At 34.9% G+C, this 22,671-nt stretch overlaps 2 protein-coding genes across 2 annotated transcripts; one reads left to right on the forward strand and one right to left on the reverse strand.

Annotated features, from left to right (window-relative positions):
- Positions 1–5,635: 5,635 nt before the first annotated feature.
- LOC110894946 (pre-mRNA-splicing factor CWC22 homolog) lies at positions 5,636–12,745 on the forward strand. The gene is made up of 8 exons (XM_022142201.2): positions 5,636–5,777; positions 6,263–7,763; positions 7,879–8,068; positions 8,911–9,014; positions 9,101–9,203; positions 10,058–10,359; positions 10,928–11,233; positions 12,218–12,745. The coding sequence occupies exons 2-8, from the start codon at positions 6,279–6,281 to the stop codon at positions 12,563–12,565; spliced, it is 2,838 nt and encodes a 945-aa protein (XP_021997893.1). The 5' UTR covers positions 5,636–5,777; positions 6,263–6,278; the 3' UTR covers positions 12,566–12,745.
- Positions 12,746–13,625: 880 nt separating this feature from the next.
- Positions 13,626–18,357, reverse strand: LOC110894948 (CDP-diacylglycerol--glycerol-3-phosphate 3-phosphatidyltransferase 2). Its single transcript, XM_022142203.2, has 7 exons — positions 17,858–18,357; positions 17,006–17,103; positions 16,873–16,923; positions 16,629–16,742; positions 14,421–14,477; positions 14,264–14,349; positions 13,626–14,045 (listed from the first exon to the last, which is right to left on the reverse strand). Exons 1-7 carry the CDS (start codon positions 18,222–18,224, stop codon positions 13,925–13,927), a joined length of 894 nt encoding a protein of 297 aa, XP_021997895.1. The 5' UTR covers positions 18,225–18,357; the 3' UTR covers positions 13,626–13,924.
- Between the last annotated feature and the right edge of the window lie 4,314 nt (positions 18,358–22,671).

Raw genomic sequence — 22,671 nt, forward strand, 5'->3', positions numbered from 1 at the left:
TTCTTGATAACATCACGGGAACATTGACCTTTGGTAATTATCAATAGTTTGACAAGCCTAAAATATAATTCCATTTAGGACATCCGGTGAGTATAGACTTGCATCAATATTATTACGAAGATATTATATCCTTAAACCCGTGTATTACACGAATCTAATAACATTAAAAGTGCTTTTAAAAGCATGGAAGTAAACCGTTTTTCAAGTATCGGATTAACCTATTCTTTACCATTTTTATATTATAATATTAAATAATAATTTCTTTAATAGATGATTTAAACATATAGTAAAAAAGTCTTTTTAAAGAATAAGAAGGTGTTGTCACATTGACCTTATTTGAAATTGTTTATTATATGTAGAATTGCTACTAATAACTAATTATATATTATAGATAAGTCAAAAGTAAATGGTCAATATTTAAAGAGAAAATTTTATAGGGTGGCAGTGAGACCGAATATGGTATATGAAACAGAGTGTTGGGCTATCAAGAATACACAGACACGTAAGCTGGAGGTAGCAGAGATGGGGATGTTGCGGTGGATGTGTGGGCACACTAGGTTGGACAAAATACGAAATGGAGTTTTTAGGGTAAGATTAGGGGTTACTAGTATATCATATAATATAAAGAAAAAGAGGTTGAGATGGTTTGGCCATATTAGGAGGAGTCCAACAGTGGCCACAGTTAGAACCAAGGAAACCATTAACGTGGAGGGAAGGATGAGTAGAGACTGACCAAAACTGACTTGGGACGAGAGGATTAGGTGGGATTTGCTAGACTTGCACCTTTCTAAGGACATGGTCGAGGATAGGAGTTCCTGTAGACGTAGGATTAAGATTAATGACATTTAGGAGGATAGTTTGATTCTTGTGTTAGATACTCGACTTAGGGACTTGGTTTTTCTTCTTATATTGATAGCCTATGTGTGTTATCGCCAGGGGCGAACCCACATACGGTGGGTCGGGGTCCCCGGACCCCAATGTTTTCTAAAAATTTAGTAGAATCGGTATGTTAATTTTTTTAAGGACCCCATAAAAATAATTAGTTGGACCCCATAATAGAAAAAGCAAGCCTGATGTAGTGGCAAATCCTTTGTTTTCCAACGAAAAGGTCCCAAGTTCGATATTTTAGTCTCCCGCTTTTTTTAGTTCTTTTTAGCAACCCCTCATGACATGCATGGTTTGGTATTTTTGAATAATCCTAGGAGATTTAATTCTGCTATCATTGTTTATTCTTATTGGGAACCCACATTATTTGTTGGTAAAGTTTACACCTTTATTTGAGGTAAGGCAAAGTTGCACACTGTCTGAACTAGATCAAGGTGGTAATTCTAGTTTGTTTACTTAGTTTTGAAAGATCTTTTTATCTTTTTGAAGATGTGGTATCTTTTTGTGTAAAAAATCGTTTGAAATTTTTGAGATAGACGAAAAAAAGACTAACATTATCAAGCGTCATTATTATGAAGTTGAAAATTTCAACACAATGTTAGATATACAAATACAAGAGTTTTATTTGATATCGTATTTTATTAATGAGTAATGATCATATAGTTTTATTTGATATCGTATTTTGTTATGTTTCTCACCCCACCCGCCCGACCCAAACGACGACTGACCCGAAATTGGTTGTGAAAGATCTTAACACAGAAAAAGCGGACCCCAGTGGAAAAAAAATCCTAGGTCCGCCACTGATTATCGCTTGCATTTGTGTTATATACTTTTGTATGTTTATTTGACTATTATATATGGATATGGTTTAGGAGGTGGGAGTCTCACCGGAAGCAGCCTCTCTACCCCCTGGTATAAAGGTAAGGCTTGCCTATATCTCACCCTCCCCAGACCCTACCAATAGCTTGGCTATAGGTGGGATTATACTGTGTACAGTTGTTGTTGTATATTTTTTTTAAATTATCTTTTTTGTCTAAAAAGTTGTTAAGTATATAGTATTATATGCAAAAGTAGTAAATGTTTTATATAGATATATAAGAATGTCCTTTTTTTGGTCATTTTACATGAAGAAGCTAAACTAAATAATTTTTAAAAAACAATTTATTGACTTATTGGATTTTCCGACCATAAAAGCTAATCTAAACACTTTTTTAAAAACTTCACTAGAAAAGGTTATAACTCAATAAACACTTTTGACAAAAAAAACTTTTGATAAAAAAAAACACTTTTTTTAAGGTTGGTGTATCGTGTCAGACACGAACTATTAAGACATAAACACAAAACAAGTAAACACGAACACAACATAAAATCTTGTTTTGTCAGTCTTTCTAAACGTGAACTGTTAAGGCATGAAAAAATTTACAAGTGTATCATACGACTTGTTAAGATACGAGCATGTCCTGTTACGAACACAACCTACTAAGACGCGAACTCGCCCTGGAGGGCTGGTGTGTGAAGTCTAGGGCTGGCATATCGTGTTAGACACGACCTGTTAAGACACGAACATTACCTGTTAAGACATGAACACGATAAGACACGAACACAAAATAGGTAAACATGGACACGCCATGAAAACTAACAGGAATTATCATGTCGATCTATTTAAGACACGAAAACTATTAACGGTTAACATGAACCTGTTAAGGTCGTGTTGTTTCATGTCGTGTTTTCAAGTTTATGTGTGAAATTGTTAGCCTTAACTTTTTGAGTTAAATAAGGAAACCCAAACACCCTCTTAGTTTTAGACTATTTCTGTTTATTTGAGATTTAAAGTAAACATGTTTTACTATAAATATATGATCCTTAAGCTTAACAATTATGTTGGTTAATTTATGACTATCTAAATAACCCACTACTCTACTCTGGTACTATCGTAAGGAGATAGCCACATAAAAAAATTCAAGAAAACGTATGTGTCCTTATAAGGGAGGAAGGGGCACTCAAGGGAAAGTATCCTAGTTTCAACCAACATCTGTCATGTCAAATTTAATTCAGAATACTCATTAGCCAGTAAACACTAGCGGCACCTACCCAGGCCATAAACTATTTTTTTAATTAAAAAAAATCAAATGTTAGATGAAAAGTAAACTTCATTGAATAAGTAAAAATACATAATTCAAAGCAAACTAATAAAAATACAAAAAAGAAAATAAAAAAAACATACTACCCCTCGTTTTCTCCTCGAGGTACGGTAATTTTGAGTTGCAAGATGGACGAGAAGATCATTTCTAAGTCGATAATGTGTATCACTATCCATCAACTCCCCAAGCACTATATCGTCAAAAATGGGTTCGACGACTGGATCCCTAGTGTGTACCGGTGAGAACGCACGTCCTTCGTCCTTTAAGATCGTATTGTGTAGTATCATGCACGTATACGTCATGCTAATAATCTTGTCCACCGTCATAGCATGCAAATGTCTCCTAAGTATACCCCTTTCCTTTTAGGGCACCAAAAGCCCGTTCCACATCTTTTATTGCTCATTCTTGCAATTTCATGAACTTCTTCCCATTCGGATTGACGAGATATGAAAACGTTTTCACAAACTTTGACCAAGTAGGGTATATCCCGTCGGTTAAATAGTATCCACGTTTGTATGTATGTCCATTCAATTGAAATGGACACTTAGGTGCGGTTCCATTCCGTTCAGCGAGGTAGATTGGAGATTCTTGGAGAACATTGATGTCGTTTAGTGAACCGGGCGGTCCACAATACGCACGTCAAAACCATAAATCTTGTGACACGAGCGCTTCGACCATGACCGTTGGGTATTCTTGATCACCTCTCATATACCGGCCTTGTAACTTTATAGGACACATCCTCCACACAAGATACATAGAATCAATGCTATCTAGTATCCCTGGAATGTGATGTTTTTCCTCGTGGTTTTTGTATAAATTCGCTACGCCGGTGCTTGTCGGCCTAGGCTACTCATCGTCGTACAATTGATTAACGGCTTTACAAAAGAAATTGTAGTGTAACACTTCGGAAATTTATATCGAATCATATGGTAACACGTGTCCAATCAACTCTCAAATATGCCAAAATGTTTGGACGAGAGGGACTAATATGTAAAATTGTGGAAGATTGGATGTGAAGGGACCATTTATGACAAAATGCCAAAGTTTGGCCTCTGAGTGATCCTTACAGACCGCAAAGCATATGCCTTACGGACTGTAAGGCAGTTAATTGTAATATTTCTTATAGTCCCTTACGGACCGCAAGGCTTATGCCTTACGGACCGTAAGGATATTTGAAACCATGGGCGCGATAAGGTCCTTACGGTCCGTAAGGGGTGCATTGGCAGTATGTATAGACTGCCATGACAGCCTGCATGTTTTGCCACCTCTCTCGCAAAATGCCACACTATCCCTGCTTCAAACACCTCATTTGGAACTTGTAAACATCTAAAGATCATTGCCAACACATGACATGATCTTGTGAGCTTGAAGCAAGTATAAATAGAGGTGCCAAGGCCTCATTTCAACTTGCACCTCTCATTTTCTCATTCTCTAACCCTTCTTGGAGTGCTTCTCATCTATAGAGGCCTCCTACATGAGTGTAATCTCTGCCTTGAACACTTGTAAGTGTTCTTCCCTAGTTCTTTTTCATTCTAGGCTAAGTTATTAGCCGAAAGTCAAGGAAATTGACTTTTACTTTGACTTTCGGTTATGACCATTTCAGTCAAGCCAATGTTTGAATCGAACATGGCTATGTGATCGTAATAAGGCAAGAGTTAATTCCCTACGAGGGCATCTCCTGAAGATCACGTTAAGTTAGTCAAATGACGTGTCAAAGTTGTATTAAAATAAAAGTCAAAACGCAGATTTTCGGAAATTATGTTAAATGAACTTTTAAACATCTAAACACTAATTTTTGACATTATATCAGTTGGTATAACATATTAGGACATGTTAGATCATGTCCAACCCGTCATTTTCTGCTTATAGCTCGGTTCGCAACCGAAAGTCAAACAGTTTGACTTCTGCTTATAGCTCGGTTCGCAACACGAGGGTTTAACACTAATTTATAATTATAGAGATAACACTAGATCTCAACATAGTAAGTTGATTCGGATTCAAATAAGATTTGAAATTGGAATATAAGTAGAGGGGCCATGTTTGAAAATTAGGCATACGAAGTAATTCGCTCATAGCTATTGGATTAGGGATGACAATGGGTCGGGTTTGGGACGGGTTTAGGTAATCCCAACCCCAAACCCGATTAGATATGCTAGTCCTAAACCCATCCCAAAACCCGACGGGTTTCTAGCGGGTAAATACCCATCGGGTATACCCGCAGGTTTCGGGTAACCCATTAATTTGAAAAAGTTTACCCGTTGGGTTTACCCGACTCAAAACCCATCGGGTAACTATTAATCAGTTACATTTAGTATTATCACTAAAGAAATATATCAAATAACTATAATGTATACGAGATAAAATACCTATATGTATAGAAAAAAGGATGTATTATATATTTATATATTTAAAAATATAAAAGAAATTATATCATGAATACAATCGGGTAAACGAATTTATTTTATCAGGTAATTGGGTCGGGTAAACGGGTATATTACCAAATCTCAAACCCATCCCAAACTTGTGATAAAAATAAAAACTAGTCCCAAACCCGATTAACCGACCCTAAACCCATCCTAGACGTGTCGGGTTTCAGGTTAACCCATCAGGTTCGGGTTCAATTAGCATCCCTAGTGCCGTTAATTGGATTGGGCCTCCTGTTAGCATAATAACAAAACCCCAAAAAACGTCGGCCAGGCCATTCTTCTCTCTCGATCGATCTTCTTTCACAAGCCTGAATTTCATCCACGGGTAAGCGAAATTTGTTTTTTTTTGTTCTTCTAGATTTGTTTGTATACCAAACACTGTGGTTTCGCTAGGTCTCTCGTTTCTCGATAAGCTATTTTGAAGGTGTTGTAGGATTACGTATTTAGGGTTTCTTTTTGTTACTCTGTTTCGTTTGACTGTTTAACAATGTTTGAATCTAGATTTATTTTAGTTGGTCTTTCATGCTTGTTTATGCTTGTGTCACTTGGATTAAACATATGAATCTGTTGATTTGTCTCTTTTTTAATTTTAAAATATATGTAGCTAGGTCAGAAGTGTTGCGCAATTATTAGAATTTGAATACCAAATAATGTTTTGTTACTTTTAGATATGGTTGTATTGTACGGTTTAATCCGACTGTAAACGATTGATTGATAGTAAGTAGATTGTATGGTATGGACTTAATGTATGACATGTCACATTACTTGAATTTGAATCACTAAACAGCTTTCCGTTATCGGTTGTGACAGGTACTTTGATCAAGTAATGGAGCAGCAAAGAGACAGGAGCGATGATGAAGATAAATACAGAAGAAGAAGAGACGGTGATAGGCGGGGCCGAGATAGGGACAGATCTGATACCGAAAAGGTTACCGATAGGAGAGATAGATACAGGAACAGAAGTGACGATGAAGATGGTAACGATAGGAGAAGAAGAGACAGGAATAGGGATAGGGATAGGAGGAACGGTGATGAATATGTTAGTAATAAGGGCGGAGCTCGAAAAACAAGTGATGACGAAGAGTATGATGACGAGACCAGAAGAGGTCGGAGCAGGGTTTTAAAGGGTGATGACGAATATCGTGATAGTAAGAGGAACGAAGATAGGAGGAGAAGAAGTAGGAGCGTTGAAGATAATGGTGATGGCAGAAGCAACATGAAAACGAGCGAAGACGGTAAAAGACGTAAAGAGGTTGCTAAAAAGCACGAGGAGAATAGTGATGGTGAAGATGGTGAAATTAGAAAGACGGAGATAAAAGGAAAGCGTGAGGATATAAGTGATGATGAAGACGGTGAAATTAGGAAACGAGGGACAAAAGGTAAGGATAGAAGTGACGATGAAGATGACCGTAAAGACAGGAGTAGGAGGGACGTGCGTAAGAGTAGGAGTGATGAAGAGGATGATAAATACAAGAGGAGAAGAGATGAGGAGGAGAGTGATGACGAGGCAGGTGAAATTAGGAAACGAGGGACAAAAGGTAAGGATAGAAGTGACGATGAAGATGACCGTAAAGACAGGAGGAGAAGGGACATGCGTAAGAGTAAGAGTGATGAAGAGGATGATAAATACAAGAGGAGAAGAGACGAGGAGGAGAGTGATGACGAGGATCGTAAAATTAGGAAGAGGGGACGAAAGGGTAAGGATAGAAGAAGCGATGACGAGGATGATCGTAAAGACCGGAGGAGACGCGATCGGTATAAGAACAGGAGTGATGATGAGGATGATAAGTATAAGAACAGAAGAGATAGTAAGAGGGATAGGAGAAGAGGTGATGATGTGGCAAATAAAAAGAACGATAAAAACGGGGAAACTGAGAATGTGGACGAAGGTCCACGATTCCAAAAGCTGGCCGAAATGCAAGAAAACATGACCAATTTAGGTAAAACCGGCGGGGTGTATATTCCACCGTTTAAGTTAGCCCGTATGATGAGTGGAGTCCAAGATAAAAGCAGCATGGAATATCAAAGGATGACATGGGATGCGTTAAGGAAGAGTATAAACGGGTTGGTCAACAAGGTCAATGCAACAAACATCAAGAATATCATCCCCGAGTTGTTTGCTGAAAATTTGATTAGGGGAAGAGGTCTCTTTTGTCGGTCCTGTATGAAGTCACAAATGGCCTCTCCTGGTTTCACAGACGTGTTTGCAGCACTCGTTGCGGTTGTCAATACCAAATTTCCCGAAGTCGGTGATCTTCTGCTGAGAAGGATTATTTTGCAGCTTCAAAGGGCGTATAAGCGCAATGACAAGGTGCAGATCAGATTCTACATATATGTTAAGTTTGGTATTTTATGTTTGTTTTCTGATATATGATTCCATTTTCTGTTTTTTTCTTTTTTTTTTTTTTTTTTTTTTTTTTTCGCAGCATCAATTGCTTGCAGCGGTTAAGTTTATAGCTCATTTGGTGAACCAGCAGGTAGTTCATGAACTTATTGCTCTTGAACTACTGACGCTTCTATTAGAAAATCCGACTGATGATAGTGTGGAGGTTGCTGTTGGTTTTGTTACTGAATGCGGATCGATACTTCAGGATCTATCTCCAAAAGGGTTGCATGGTGAGTGTTTTTTTACCCGTTTTCTAACAGTATTAGTTCGTTGTTCGTCTATTAATTTCATTCTTTTTGTTTAATCGTAACGCGGTTTTAGGCTGTTTTATTACTTATTAGCATTGTTGGACTTACCACTTCGTTATAATCATGTTGGCTGTTTCAAATATCATAAAAACACTACAGTTTCTGTTTTATCACACATAAAAACACTATAGTTCCTGTTTTTTTTTCTCACAAAAGTCACTCAATACTTTTTTGCACATAAAAGTCACTTCATATGTCAATTTAGAAAATGAGATGATGCATACAGAGCGGTAGAGCCGAGTTTAAAATTATCTTTTTCCCCGTATATGTTAATTATATACATATAAAAGATTTAAATGAGTATGTAATAATTGATTTAATGAAGTTTTGATGAAGTTTAATTGTCAAAAAAAGTAATAATTGATTTACTTGTGTGATTGAGAAAGAAAGTGGCAACTTTATTAAGTCGTATAATTGTTTGGTTTATATTGTGTTTCTATATATGTCTGTGTTTTTCTTTAACTGTATATAGAAAAAAAGTGGAATAAACAACATTTTAAAGTTAATGAAGGGAATTCAGTGAGATATTTAGATTTAACTTGTTGAGCAACTTTGTGAGAAAAAAAAGAAAGTATAGTGTTTTTTATGTGCAAAAAAATGTTGAGTGACTTTTGTGAGAGAAAAAAAACAGAATTTTTTATTATATTTGCCCAACAATATTTTAGTTGGTTATAATAATTTATTATTAATTGATATTGTATTGTTCTGAACCTGTGTTTTATGCTGTTTTTAAGTTTATAGCTATATGTTATGTTGTTATTCAGGTATTTTTGAGCGTTTTCGTGGAATTCTTCACGAGGGAGAGATAGATAAAAGGGTGCAGTTCTTGATTGAAGGTCTCTTTGCACTTCGAAAAGCCAAGTTTCAGGTTAATTTTGTATTCTTTGTGTAGACATGTTATAATAATATGTTACCGGTTTTACCCCTGCTTACTGATCACATTTATTTATGTAGGGCCATGCAGCTGTACGTCCAGAGTTGGATCTTGTTGAGCTGGAAGATCAATTAACACATGAAGTATCCCTTCTTGATAAGATCGACCCAGAGATTAGTCTTGGTATATGAAGATATATTTATAGTATTTATCAGGGGTGCAAATTTCTGACACGACCCGAAAACACGACATGAACCTAACACGAAATTCGCAAGTTTGGGTTCAGTCTAAATGGGTTCGGGCCAGTTTCAGGCTAAACGGGCCGGGTTTGGGTCAACCCGGTTGGGTTGGCGGGTTGGCTCGCTTAACCAATCTATATTATATTATATTATATTTTTTTACAATATGTTTTATGTCATAAATTAAATTGGATGTGTATTTTATGCCATAATTTTATAGAGTTAATTGCCCGGATGGTCCCTGTGGTTTCACGTTTAGTCCCCACCTTTTGAAAATAGCATGTATGCTCCCTATGGTTTGTCATTTTGTTACTCGGATAGTCCCTAAACATTTACTCTGCGGACTATCCGAGTAACAAAATGACAAACCATAGGGAGCATACATGCAATTTCCAAACTAACTGACATCTACTCAGGGACTATCCGAGTAACAAAATGACAAACCATAGGGAGCATACATGCTATTTTCAAAAGGTGGGGACTAAACGTGCAAAAATGTGAAACCATAGGGACCATCCGGGCAATTTTGTATTACATACATTTATGTCTTTTTGTAGTAAAATTTGAGTTTAATGTATTAATTTGCGGGGAAAATTAAAAAATTCGGGTTGAACGGGTTGTGTTCGGGTCAATCCGCAAATATTCGGGTCGTGTTCGGGTTTGTCTAAAATTTTTGAGTTCAGGTCGGGTTGAACCCCGCCAACACAAGCCGTTTAGCACCCTTTAGTATTTGTAATAATTTCATTTCAAGTTTTTTTTAATATGTTAGTGCGTAACTTTAATTATTGGGCATTTCAGATATTTTCAAGATGGATCCTGATTTTCTCGAGAACGAAAAGCGCTACGAAGATTTGAAGAAAACAATTCTCGGTGACGAATCTTCAGATGAAGATGATGATAAAGGCGGTGAGGAGTCTGATGATGATGACGAGGATGAATCGTCAGAAGAAGAGGATGAAGAGCAAATGAGGATACGAGATGAAACCGAAACAAATCTCGTTAACCTTCGAAGAACCATATACTTAACAATTATGTCTAGTGTTGATTTTGAGGAAGCCGGTCATAAACTTCTCAAAATCAAACTCGAGCCAGGACAGGAGGTATGTGAAACTGTTATTTTTCAAATGAATTAACTATATATTAATATTAATTACCAAATATAGATTAGCTACATTTTCACTATTCATTTTTCTTTTGACATTATTTTACTCTTCAATTTTCTTTTACTTTTAACCCTTTAACTTTTTATCTTTTACAGTTTTAACCCCATAGTTTTCATTTTTTACATAACCCCCATAGTTTTCATCTTTTACATATTTGTAACAAACATTTTTTGTTTTTAAGCCCAACACTTTTCCACCTTCAACTTTGGTCCCATATACTTTATATCTTTTGCAAATTTGTCATTTTACGATTCGTTCTTAATTTTGCGAGTTAACACGCTGTAACGCGCGCGCATGGTTCAACCTTTTCTATGTCTATTTTTTTACGGTTTAAGCCGACTTAGTTATTCTTTTCTAACGTGCGTACGTGATTCATCATTTTTACGTTTACTTTTTGCTCGGCTTAATGGTCCCGCCACAAAAGCGCGGGTCCTATATACTAGTATTTATTGAAGTAAAGCATTTTAAAAAACTTACGGAGTGTATCTATTTGGCGTATATGCAGATGGAACTGTGCATTATGTTGTTGGAGTGTTGCAGTCAGGAGAGAACTTATCTCCGTTACTACGGGCTTTTGGGCCAGAGGTTTTGCATGATCAACAAAGTTCATCAAGAAAATTTCGAGAAATGTTTTGTGCAGCAGTACTCAATGATTCATCGACTCGAGACAAATAAGCTGCGTAATGTAGCCAAGTTTTTCGCACATCTACTCGGGACCGATGCTCTGCCTTGGCACGTTTTGGCTTATATTCGGTTGACCGAGGAGGACACGACTTCCTCGTCCAGAATTTTTATCAAAATTCTCTTCCAGGTAACTGTTTTTACGTGCATCTGCTCACCGTTTCATTATTTGTGTTATCTGTCATTGATTGATCATTATCACGGTTGAATTTTAATCCTGTAACCCTACTTTGATTTTGAATTTTGATATTTGATTTTCAATTTTGACATGTTTCTTATGAATGGGTTGTATTTTATCTTTAACGAAAATTAGCCGCAGAACCAATGCTGTACAATCTAGTAAAAGTTTGTGTAAAATGCCATTTCCGTCCCTGAGGTTTGACCACTTTCGTCCAAAGGTTTGCTTTTCCAAAAGGTTGAATGTTTGTAAGAAAAGTATAAGTAGAAAGTCAACAGGGGTAATCTCTTATTTTCAACGTTAAGTCAGGGGTATTTTTCGTATTTTTACTTATTTGTTAATGTTTATAAGAAAAGTATAACTAGAAAGTCAACAGGGGTGGATCTTTATTTCTTAATAGTGTTTTTATTTTGTCTAAAAACACAGAACTAACCCTTATTTAACGAAAAAAATGGATGGAGTTAACAAGTCGTATGAAAATGGCAAGCTTTAAAACTTTTTGGATCCAGATGAGAAAATACATACCTTTGGACGAAAGTGGCCAAACCTCAGGGACAAGAATGGCATTTTACTCTAAATTGTTTTTATACAATTATGTAGATTATATGTAATAATATTATTTTCGTTATCGTAATTAACGCAATAGTATTATATAACCATCTTTAGATAATAGACAAAAAGTGTTTACTTGTCAACCCAACCCAACCTCACCTTTTTGTTGACCTGGACCTGATAACATAACTGTCCATTGCACTTCTAGTTGGAATTTTCCTTCTTGGTATATTTTTATTGCGTATGCATGCTTACCGACATTGCTAATATTAATATCTTTCTGAACACATGAAAACAGAAACTTTTAAATTGATTTTTGTGTAAACGAATTTATTGTTACAAGCTGCTAATTGCTAAAGTTGATTTTAATGTTATGTGGTACAGGAGTTGTCCGAACATCTTGGCATTCGTCTCTTGAACGAGCGCCTCAGTGATCCGAGCATGCAGGCCGATTTCGAATCTATTTTCCCGCGAGACAACCCTAAAAACACTCGATTCTCAATTAACTTCTTTACATCAATCGGGCTTGGTGGAATTACTGAAAACTTGAGAGAGTACCTGAAGAACATGCCTCGTCTTATTATGCAACAGAAGCCTGCTTCTGAATCAGACGATTCTGGTTCTTCCAGCTCGGGATCTGAATCGTCAAGCTCCGAGGAAAGTGAGAGTTCAAGTGAAAGCAGTGACAGTGAACGTGATCAGAAGAGCAGCAAGCGCCGAAGACGACGTTAGTTTTCAAAACCCAAGTCACATGAAGCAGATGTTCCTGTTTTAAGAGTTGTTTTCAGGCTTTATTATTGTTTGTGATTACAGTACTATGAAGTGTAATCTGTAATGGTTTTGTGATTTTGTTTAACGTTTTACATGGGAGAGATGGTAGATACTTTTTTTATTACAACATTAGTTTCCTTATGTTCATCGTCTTCATGGCAAAGTAGTAATTGTTTTACTTTGCAATTTAGATCTAATTATGAATATGTAAATTGATTATAAATGATTTTAGGATTAATATCGACAATGAAAATGAAAGCTAAAAGAGTATCACCAGTTAGATTGCCCGTATAGCTTTAACAGAGCTGGGGCCGGCTGGGCGAGCAACTTGTCGGATAAAAACAAAACTATGGGTTTCTGGACAGGCATCCAATTGGTAGCAAAGCGAACAATATCTTGGCAAAATGTACTTGGGGCGTTAATTTTTTTTAACTTAAACCCATGTTGATTAGGTGAGTCAGTGGCGAAGCTTGAGATTTTTGACCGCGGGGTCAACCATTGAGATTTGGTCAACCCTTTTTACAACCCACCAACCTGATTAACACGTTTACAACATGATTGCCAATCGTTTGACACGTGACACGTGTGTTAAACTGAAGCAAATTGGTTAGTCGGCCAGTTCAAGAGTGGGATGGAATGAGAGGTAATGCAGCCATCAAGTATGAACCATGAAACCAATATCTGGCTCATGGAAGAAGTTCACAGCCTCAAATCCTCGTATCAGTATCTTGCTAAACTATGGTCAGCCGATGCAATCTGCAACGCTTCCACTTATTCGGTTTCCCAGTGATTATGAAGCTAATTTTCTGTATATTTTGTGATTAATCAACATTGTAGCTTATTTCTCCTTTGACAAAATCTGTTGACTTATTATCTGATTTTAAGTTTTGTTGGATACTTATCATGATTATCAAACAGGATCAGGTTTGAGATACAACTTCACAATCAGGGATAAAACAAAGAATACCAAAACCCGAGCCATTATCATCCCTTTTTCAAACACTTCTCATTTGTCCGTGTATTCATAAAATCCAGCTATCAACACGGCCCTAAGTTGTACCAAATAATAATAAACGTATACATTGTATCAAAGGGTCGGTGAGCCTCCCGTCCCAGAAAATTAATAATTATTCGCTCTATATAATGTTGTTTTCCTCCTACCACAAACACGAGGACAACAAATCTATATTTGGACTACAAAATGAGAAATCTATAATATATATAGTATCAGCAAATATATAAAAAAACAGCAGCTTCGTGTCTGAAGGGCGCGGTAAAAAAAACAGCTGTCCTTTTTAAAAGAGAAAAGCGAAAAAATTGCTACACCAGCAATACTTTTGATATCTTCTTCATATACACAACCAATGACCATACAGCTAGCCCAGCCGACACATACAGTAAAGCAACACCAGATGCTCCCAGTAAACCTACCTCTGTAAAACTGTATATTTGTTGTCAGGATAAATAGGTCATTTGACCCGTAAACACTTTTTGCCATTTTTTTATAAATGATTAACAATTCAAATCTTCAAATCAACCCGTTCAAAAGTAAACAGTCTTTTGAAGTTATAAAGTCAAAGTATGTTGACCAGAAAGTCAAAATGTGAGCTTTAGAAACGAAGCAATTCAGGAAAAAAAAAACTTCGATTGCATACAAACCTCGAATCTCTAATTGCCAGAAGAATGGTCAAGGAAGTCATTTGTGTGGCTGTTTTCCACTTTCCCAAATTATTTACAGCAACAGCCTGAAAATTAGTTGATAATAATAATAGTAAATATATGTGTATTTTTCTTAGAAATGTGTACAGAAACATACCCCTGAAAGTTTACCGCCCTGTGAAGCAGCCCATTCTCTAACTGCAGACATTGTTATCTGCAATAGGGTGTAAAATGTTCATCATCATGACCTTTTTTATGCTACCATAAATTAAAAAAAAAAAAAAAGATGTTGCAGGGATTACGGATTACAGCCATGAGAGCAGAGACAAGATTCACCAACGCATAAAATTGCTATATTAAAATTCTACGTTCAATAGAAAATTCATCAAAGAAATGCCGTAAAGAAAAAAGAGAAAGTTGTGATTCAGGCCAGAAATATGAGATCCGCATCACTCAACTTTTATCGCCAATTTGGAGCAACACGGTTTCTGTTTTAAGATAAGTTTTCAATTCACTTCAACCTTTTTGCACATTTATAACTATTGTACATTAACTTTGGTCCACAATTAAAGGGGCATTTTAGATATTTGATCAATAGCCACATGTTTATAAAGTGTCAAATCAAAAATTGCATACATTTAACCCTAAGATCAAGAAACATGCAAGTCAGCAAACGGCAAAATTGTGACGAATTCCTGTTCTAAAGGATATATATAAAATATTAACAAAATTTATAGCAAGCCAGGCAGGTTTTAATGAATTAATTATATAGCCCGAGTCTGTTAAACAAAGTGGGGACAAGGGGCACACATCAGGATGAGATTGGGTTGGATCACATGGGGAATACAAACAGTAAAATCCCTCCCACTCACAGCAAAGCTCTTGGTAGAGTCTTGGGAGGGTGGGATGAGGACAAAGGGGGTATTTTTGGTTCAGATTAAGTCAACCTAAAGCAACCATTTTTCACAAGTCAACCTAAGGCAGCTATATTTCGCATGTCAACCTAAAGCAGCCATTAATCGCAAGTCAACCCATAGTTGTTAATAGCGGCTATAGCGACCGCTATAGCGCGCTACGTAGCCTTGCGACCAAGTGTCGCTATATGGGTCTTAGCGACGAATAGCGAAGTTAGCGACAGTTAGGGTTTTTTTTTTTTTTAAGTTTTCACCTCTTGTTTGGGCCATTTTTAATAATACAAAAAAACCCGCATAATCTGCTTAAAAAAGCAGAAGGTTAAATTGTGTGTGTGTGTGTTTTTTTTTTAAGTTTTTCACCTCTCGTTTGGGCCATTTTTAATAATACAAAAAAAAAAAAAAAAAACCCGCATAATCTGCTTAGAAAAGCAGAAGGTTAAATTGTGCAAAAACTGGCCCACGTTTTCGGAGCTGCATTCGTGTCCGCAGGACGTGCACGAGTTCAATTAAATTCTAGTTCAGAAACAAGTATCATTGCAAGCGCCTCCGATGGGTCTTGCCAACATACCATCTAAAAAGGCACCTTAAAGTCTAATTTCATAGATGAAGATATAAAACTATAAAAGAATGGCACCCCTTCAAGTACAAATGAAACCAAACAAATAAGACGCAATCTTAGCAAAACATTCTTGACTTATTCCTTGAAATTTGAGGAGTGTGTTCCAAAAATCACATAGTCAGAACAGAATAGAACACCAAATTCAAAAACGCATGGGGTGTAATACTTGGGACTTTACCATGTTCAAAATTATTAATAATGAAAAACTACTGGGAAAAGTGTACAGCCTACAACATGTCAACATAACACAAACAAATTGGCAAAAGAAACAATAAGAGGTAATGAGTGGTGCAACTGCAGCAAGGTTTTTGGACAATCTAAATGTATTCAACGGTCCAAATTGACTCTTTATGGACACATATATCAGACGCCTCATCTTAAGATCATACAAGACGGAAAGGGTTTCTTTATGCCTAATGATAAGTATTGTGAAAAACAAAACAAAATTTGGCACCACATATACATGTGAGATGTGTCAAATGCCAACACACAAACAAATAGGCTATCACACACTTCATTTTGTAATGCTAAACTCCATCAATCAGTCAAGAGAGAGAGAGAAAGAACGAAGAAACTTCAATGCGCCATATTACAATTATTAAGAAACTAAGGGGCATCAGATTGTGTTTGGCAACTTTAAGCTAAAAGGACACTTTCTAGCAAACATCACTATTATAACTGCAGGACAAAGCACTTGTGTGTAAATTCCAGAAAAAAAAAACGGCACGGTATTATGAAAAAAGATAACCAAATAATACACCTAAAATGTCCTCTAATTGAGAATTTACATTGTAACATAAGTGCATTAACAGTGTGTTAAGCTCAGAATTACCTCTCTGCCAATTATTGCAATTGATGGTACAGTCAATAGCCACGGCCATTGTCCAAGCATAGCAGCTTCAGGAGGTTTTGTACATAACAAGACCAAGGTAGCAGCAACCATAAGCTGCACATAGTAAGCATGAATAATCAAACGAAGATAGAATGATTGTTGGAAAAAACGAATATATCCAAAGAAAATGAGTAAAAGAATACTACCGACGGTTAGTCCAAAGAAAGAACAAGTAAAGACGTACCTTATCGGCCACTGGATCTAAAAATGCACCAAATGCAGTTCCTAGGTTCATCTAAAACGCATCAAAAGAGACAAACTAAATCAGAAATTAAAGTTCCACATATTTCAAAGTTGTTCAAAACATATACGCATACTTTTCGTGCGAGATACCCATCGAGCCAATCTGTAATTGCTGCAGCAATGAAGATGCCCGTGGTAGCAGTTGTCCCCAGCCAACTATTCATATAAAAAGCTAATCAAATTACAAAAAAAAAGGTCTGTTAGCATCACCAAACTAGCAATACAAGCAATGAATTGTAAATTATCCACTATATGATAAGCAACAAGTAGTAATCTCGTGTTCACTTCTGTTTATTTCACTCTGGACAAAACCAAACTCTAGATGTTAAATACTTCACACCACTTCCAACTATACGAACAGAGCATGCAAACAATTGAAAGGAAATCGCAACATGCATCCATTTGAATACCAAATTTAAGAGGTACTTTGTCTCGACATTCATAACTTTCACAGATTATCATGTATAATGTATCATAACAACACAGAAAAACCATTAGCATAATGCTGCGGCACCTTAAACCGTCTTTCCTGCATTTAACATGTTGTAACAAAAACTTAATTTAGCCGACAAAATGCCTACAGGTAGCATAAACTAGAGTAACAAATTGACAAAAATTAACAAATCATGCTTGAATCAGCCAAAATATAACCTAAATATGCTGTCATTTCTAAATGCATCAATTGTTCAAAGTTTAAAACCTAAAATCAAACGAATATTATTATCTAAATATGCTGTCATTTCTAAATGCATCAATTGTTCAAAGTTTAAAACCTAAAATCAAACGAATATTATTATCTATAACTTATAACAATTCATACCTACCAAACACAATTGACAATAACTCCATAACTACATCGAAAAATCAACCGATCTAAAACAATATCTAGGTTAAAACGCATAAATATCAAACGAAGGATGACGTACTGCTGACGATAACAGGAATAGCCACAACGCGTCCGATTGTTAAGATCGTAGGCAATGTAAGCAACTTATCCTCCGGAATTCGGTTACAAACCGGAGGTTTTACGTTCCGGCGGTTTTCCGGCGACAATGCGGCGATGACGGCGGAGGTGCAGTGGTTATCCGTCGTGAATTTCTCGTCTCCGTCACCGTTGTTTACGGATCCCATAGTGACTACACCACCGTTGAATCCTTTGGATGGATATGTTAAATTTTTGTGACCGCGAAACCCTAGCTTGTTGTTATTAGGGTTGATATTGTTGTTGTTCTTCTTATTGCTATCGTGCGCTGAGGTGGCACAGGTTGTTGTGTTCCACCAGCTCGAGCACATTGCCGGTGGCGGTTGCCGGACGGAGCCACCAGTGTTGACGCCGGTGGTGGTGGTGGATAGAGAATATGGTGGTTTGTTTGAGGAGGGTGGATGGCATGGTGGTGTTGATTGGGGGTGGGGATGATTATAAAGGTAAGTTGATGAAAAAGATTAATAAAATATAACATACATTCATTTTTACATTTTTGCAAATTAGGGATTAGCAAATAATATCCGGTGTTGTACCGAGCACTTTCGGTATTAGTACCAACACTCATTCTTTTGTTATTTTCGGCATCAGTTCTTTTGATACCAGTACGGTATTTTACCAACTTTTTTACCTTCGAATACCATACTGAGTTGGTATCGGTACCCATTTCTTGCGATTTTCGAAATCGGTACTTTTGATGTCGGAATTCGGTACTGGTACGGTACTGAGCTCATCCATAGTGCAAATAGGGAAATCAAAACAATCAATGTGATGACGTATAAGTAGAGACGACACTTTCATAACCCACACTATGGTACTCTAGCATTTTAATAGCCCTCACGCAGATACGGGGCACCTCCATAGCCCACGTTCCAATAAGTCAACATCTCCATTGTCGAAGGCTCCTTCATCATCCACACTTTAATAATATGGTACTTTCATAGCTCAAACTCAAATAATCCGACACTTTCATAACCCACACTTTAATAATTTGGCACTTCATAGCCGACACGTGTAAAGTCAATGTTAGTTTGTAAATTTTGGTTATTAACTTGCCTATTTTGATGATTTTCCGGATTAAATATGATGCGTACACGTTTATATTAGCACTAAACTGTAGGGTTTGCGTTAGCATTTTGGTGCTAAAATAATAAAATCTCGTAATGTTTGAAATCTTTCCTTCGTTAAAGGTCTCGTCTCTCTCAACATTAAGTTTCTGAAGTATCATTAAAATAACATTTTTTGAATGGCAAAGAATCTCATGTATAAACCCATCCTGCTTGAGGCTATGTCCAAGGTCGACTCCTCGACCGTCGTTAGACCGTACCCCCTGATGCGTGAAACCTAATGAAATCGAACCCGGGATTAAAGCCCATATGTCCTTCGAAAATAGTCCAAGTACGAATCGTACCTACGTCTCCACTCTCCACTAAACTAAATTAGATTCTCTAAACAAGGTACAACTCTGATATGTTTTCTTTAAAGAAATAGACTTCATCTTTTTTTAAGTTAGAAAGAAGAAAAAAAAATTATGAATTTTTTAATTAACGTGTTCTTTTACTAATTTATGTTTCATTATAAACTCCATTGTTCCAAAAGAAAAGTGACTCCAAAAATTATTATTATTATTATTATTATTATTATTATATTATATTATATTATATTATATTATATTATATTATATTATATTATATTATATTATATTATATTATATTATATTATATTATATTATATTATATTATATTATATTATATTATATTATATTATTATAATTATATTATAATTATATTATATTATATTATATTATATTATATTATATTATATTATATTATATTATATTATATTATATTATATTATATTATATTATATTATATTATATTATATTATATTATATTATATTATATTATATTATATTATATTATATTATATTATATTATATTATATTATATTATATTATATTACATATAAATATAAACTAGCCATAAACAGTGATATAAGTTTTAAAAGTATTTGTTTTATTCTTTTTTCTATTTATTTATTTATTTATTTATTCTACGTTTTGAGTATTTATGTTTTTAATGAATTTTTATTTAACAGTATGATTGATTTTTTTATAAGTTGTGTTCGTTAACTTTTTTTTTTTAAATCTTACTTCGTAATTATGTTTATATATTTTATCAACATTGCTATATAAGTTTTACTGAAAATAGATACCGTGTCGTCCTATCAAACCGACCAAAATGAACGATGAATGATGATCTATTAATGTTTATGTTTAATTTTTTTTAACATTGTGATATAACTTTTATTGAAAATGGATTTTGTGCCGCTATCGTACCAGACTGAGCTAAAACGACCGAACATCTGTATCGATGCGGGTATTTAGTTTTATTGTTTTTTGCTTTTGATAAACTGACATCGTATCGCTACCATACTGTACCGAACAAGATCAGTAACAGTACTTGTATCCATTTTTGTGGCTTCATGTTTAACGACGGATATTGTGTCGCTACCGTAGTGAACCGTGCCAAAACCGAAGGAACATTATCAATTTCAGTACCAGTATATATTTTATTGTTTTTGCTTTCAATAAACTTACACCGTATTGTATTGTACTGAGCAACATTGGTAACAAGACCTGTATTAATTTTTATTGTTTTTGGTTTCGATAATTTTTCATTTATACAACTCTGTCCGCGATGGTATGTAAATACTGGTACCGTGACGATCTGAACCGGTCGACACCCTTGGTATCGGTGTCCGCTTCTATCGTTTTTGATCGATGTAAAACACGTGATAACAGTGCATGGATGTATAGAACCAAAGCGATACTAATCCAGTACTTACGGTACCATACCACCGCAAGGCGCGGTTAAATACGCTAGTTATTATTAAATAGTCAAATATCTATTAAATAATATTTGAAAAACCTGTGAAATATCATTAGTCACATCACTACATCATTATTTTTAATGGACCCAGGAAAAATAGTAAAAATAGTCATTGACTAGTCAATTTTTCAGAAATAACCAATTAAAACGGTTTCTTGAGCCTTTTCAATCTTGTGAAATGGTTTAAAAAAATCCTTTCAAGTCAACCAATCCATGATTGTCACGTGTCCGACAGACGTTATTCAGTTGAGCACTTTCAACACGGCTTGAGATCTTTCAGTGTAGCGGCTTGGCTTGGCTAAAGATATTTCAACACGGCTTGAGATTTTTCAGTGTAGCGGCTTGGATTGGCTTAAAATCTTTCCTTGGCTTAGCTTAAGGATCTTAGATTTAAGATATAACTTTTTTTTTTGTAATTTGATATATAAAATTAGATTTATTCAACCCGTATAATACACATTGTTTTTTAAATATATAATTTTTTATTATTACGATACAAAATTATATTTATTCAACTCCTGTAATACACTGGGTTATTAAAGATATAATTTTTTATTCTTTGATATATAAAATTAGATTTATTTAACCCGTACAATACACGAGTTTTTAAAGATATTATTTTTTTACAATATACACTTTTATTATTTAGTATACAAAATTACATTTATTTTACCCGTGTAATACAAAGTTTTTAAAGGTATAAATTTTTTAATTATTTGGTATATACAATTACATTTATTCAACTCCTACAATACACGAGATTCTTAAATATATAACTTTTTATTACTTAATTTATAAAATTACATTTATTCAACTCGTGTAATAAACAAGATTTTTAAAGTCTTATTTTTTATTATTTAGTATAAAAATTAAATTTATTTAACCCATGTAATACATGAGGTTCTAATCTAGTATTTTTTTTTATTTTCAAGTTAAAAATTTCAGATTTTTTAATTAAGATTTTCAAGTTCTCACATTTAATTGAGATTTTTTTAATTATTCGTTTATATTTAAATTATGTTGAAAGATCTTAAGGCGTGTTGAAAGTTCTCAAGCGTGTTGAAGATCATAAGCCAAGCCAAGCCGTTACATTGAAAGATCTCAAGCCGTATTGAAAGATCTCAAGTCGTATTGAAAGTTCTCAAAGCTGTATTGAAAGTTCTCAAGCCGTGTTGAAAGATCTTAAGCCAAACCAAGCCGCTACACTGAAAGATCTCAAGCCGTTGAAGGTTCTCAACTGAATGATGGCTGTCGAACACGTGGCAATCATGGATTGGTTGACTTGAAAGAATTTTTTAAGCCGTTTCACAAGATTTAAAAGGCTCGTGGAGCCGTTTCAATTGGCTATTTCTGAAAAATTGACTACTCAATGGCTATTCTTGCTATTTTCCCCGTAAATAATATGAATTGAGATTTTTCATTTTTGAAACTTTGTTCCTTTTTAAATAAACAAAGCAAAAAGTATGTGTTGTAAAATAACAAAATTATTGTTTATCGCAACTTTATTGTCTCGTAGAATTTAAACAATAATTAATGTCTAATAACTAGGTGTAATGTCTAAATTGGGGTGTTATGTAACTTGTTTGAAATTAGGAATAACTAGCGAAATTTAAGGTTTAGCAACCCTAAAAGAAATATGTGTCGGTATCCTTTTCGCCATATCTCCGAATATATACAGACCCTAACATAATAATAATAATAATAATAATAATAATAATAATAATATTAATAATAATAATAATAATAAAATATACATAAAATAAAGGATAAACATAATAATATGAGTAATAATATTAATAATACTAATACGTATTAAAATTTAGAATATTACTATTAACTAGGTTATAATTTTATATACTAAATAATA

Source organism: Helianthus annuus, chromosome 12 (genome assembly GCF_002127325.2).
Source record: "Helianthus annuus cultivar XRQ/B chromosome 12, HanXRQr2.0-SUNRISE, whole genome shotgun sequence".
NCBI lineage: Eukaryota > Viridiplantae > Streptophyta > Magnoliopsida > Asterales > Asteraceae > Helianthus > Helianthus annuus.

Bases quoted from the DNA above. Each gene is read 5' to 3' on its own strand.
- LOC110894946 (XM_022142201.2), top strand. From the start codon at position 6,279: ATGGAGCAGCAAAGAGACAGGAGCGATGATGAAGATAAATACAGAAGA. The intron at 10,360-10,927 runs GTATGTGAAACT...GCGTATATGCAG, and splicing joins AACTCGAGCCAGGACAGGAG to ATGGAACTGTGCATTATGTT. The intron at 11,234-12,217 runs GTAACTGTTTTT...TATGTGGTACAG, and splicing joins TTATCAAAATTCTCTTCCAG to GAGTTGTCCGAACATCTTGG.
- LOC110894948 (XM_022142203.2), bottom strand. From the start codon at position 18,224: ATGTGCTCGAGCTGGTGGAACACAACAACCTGTGCCACCTCAGCGCAC. The intron at 14,478-16,628 runs GTAATTCTGAGC...ACCCTATTGCAG, and splicing joins TTGCAATAATTGGCAGAGAG to ATAACAATGTCTGCAGTTAG. The intron at 14,350-14,420 runs GTATGTTTCTGT...ACTAATTTTCAG, and splicing joins AGGGCGGTAAACTTTCAGGG to GCTGTTGCTGTAAATAATTT.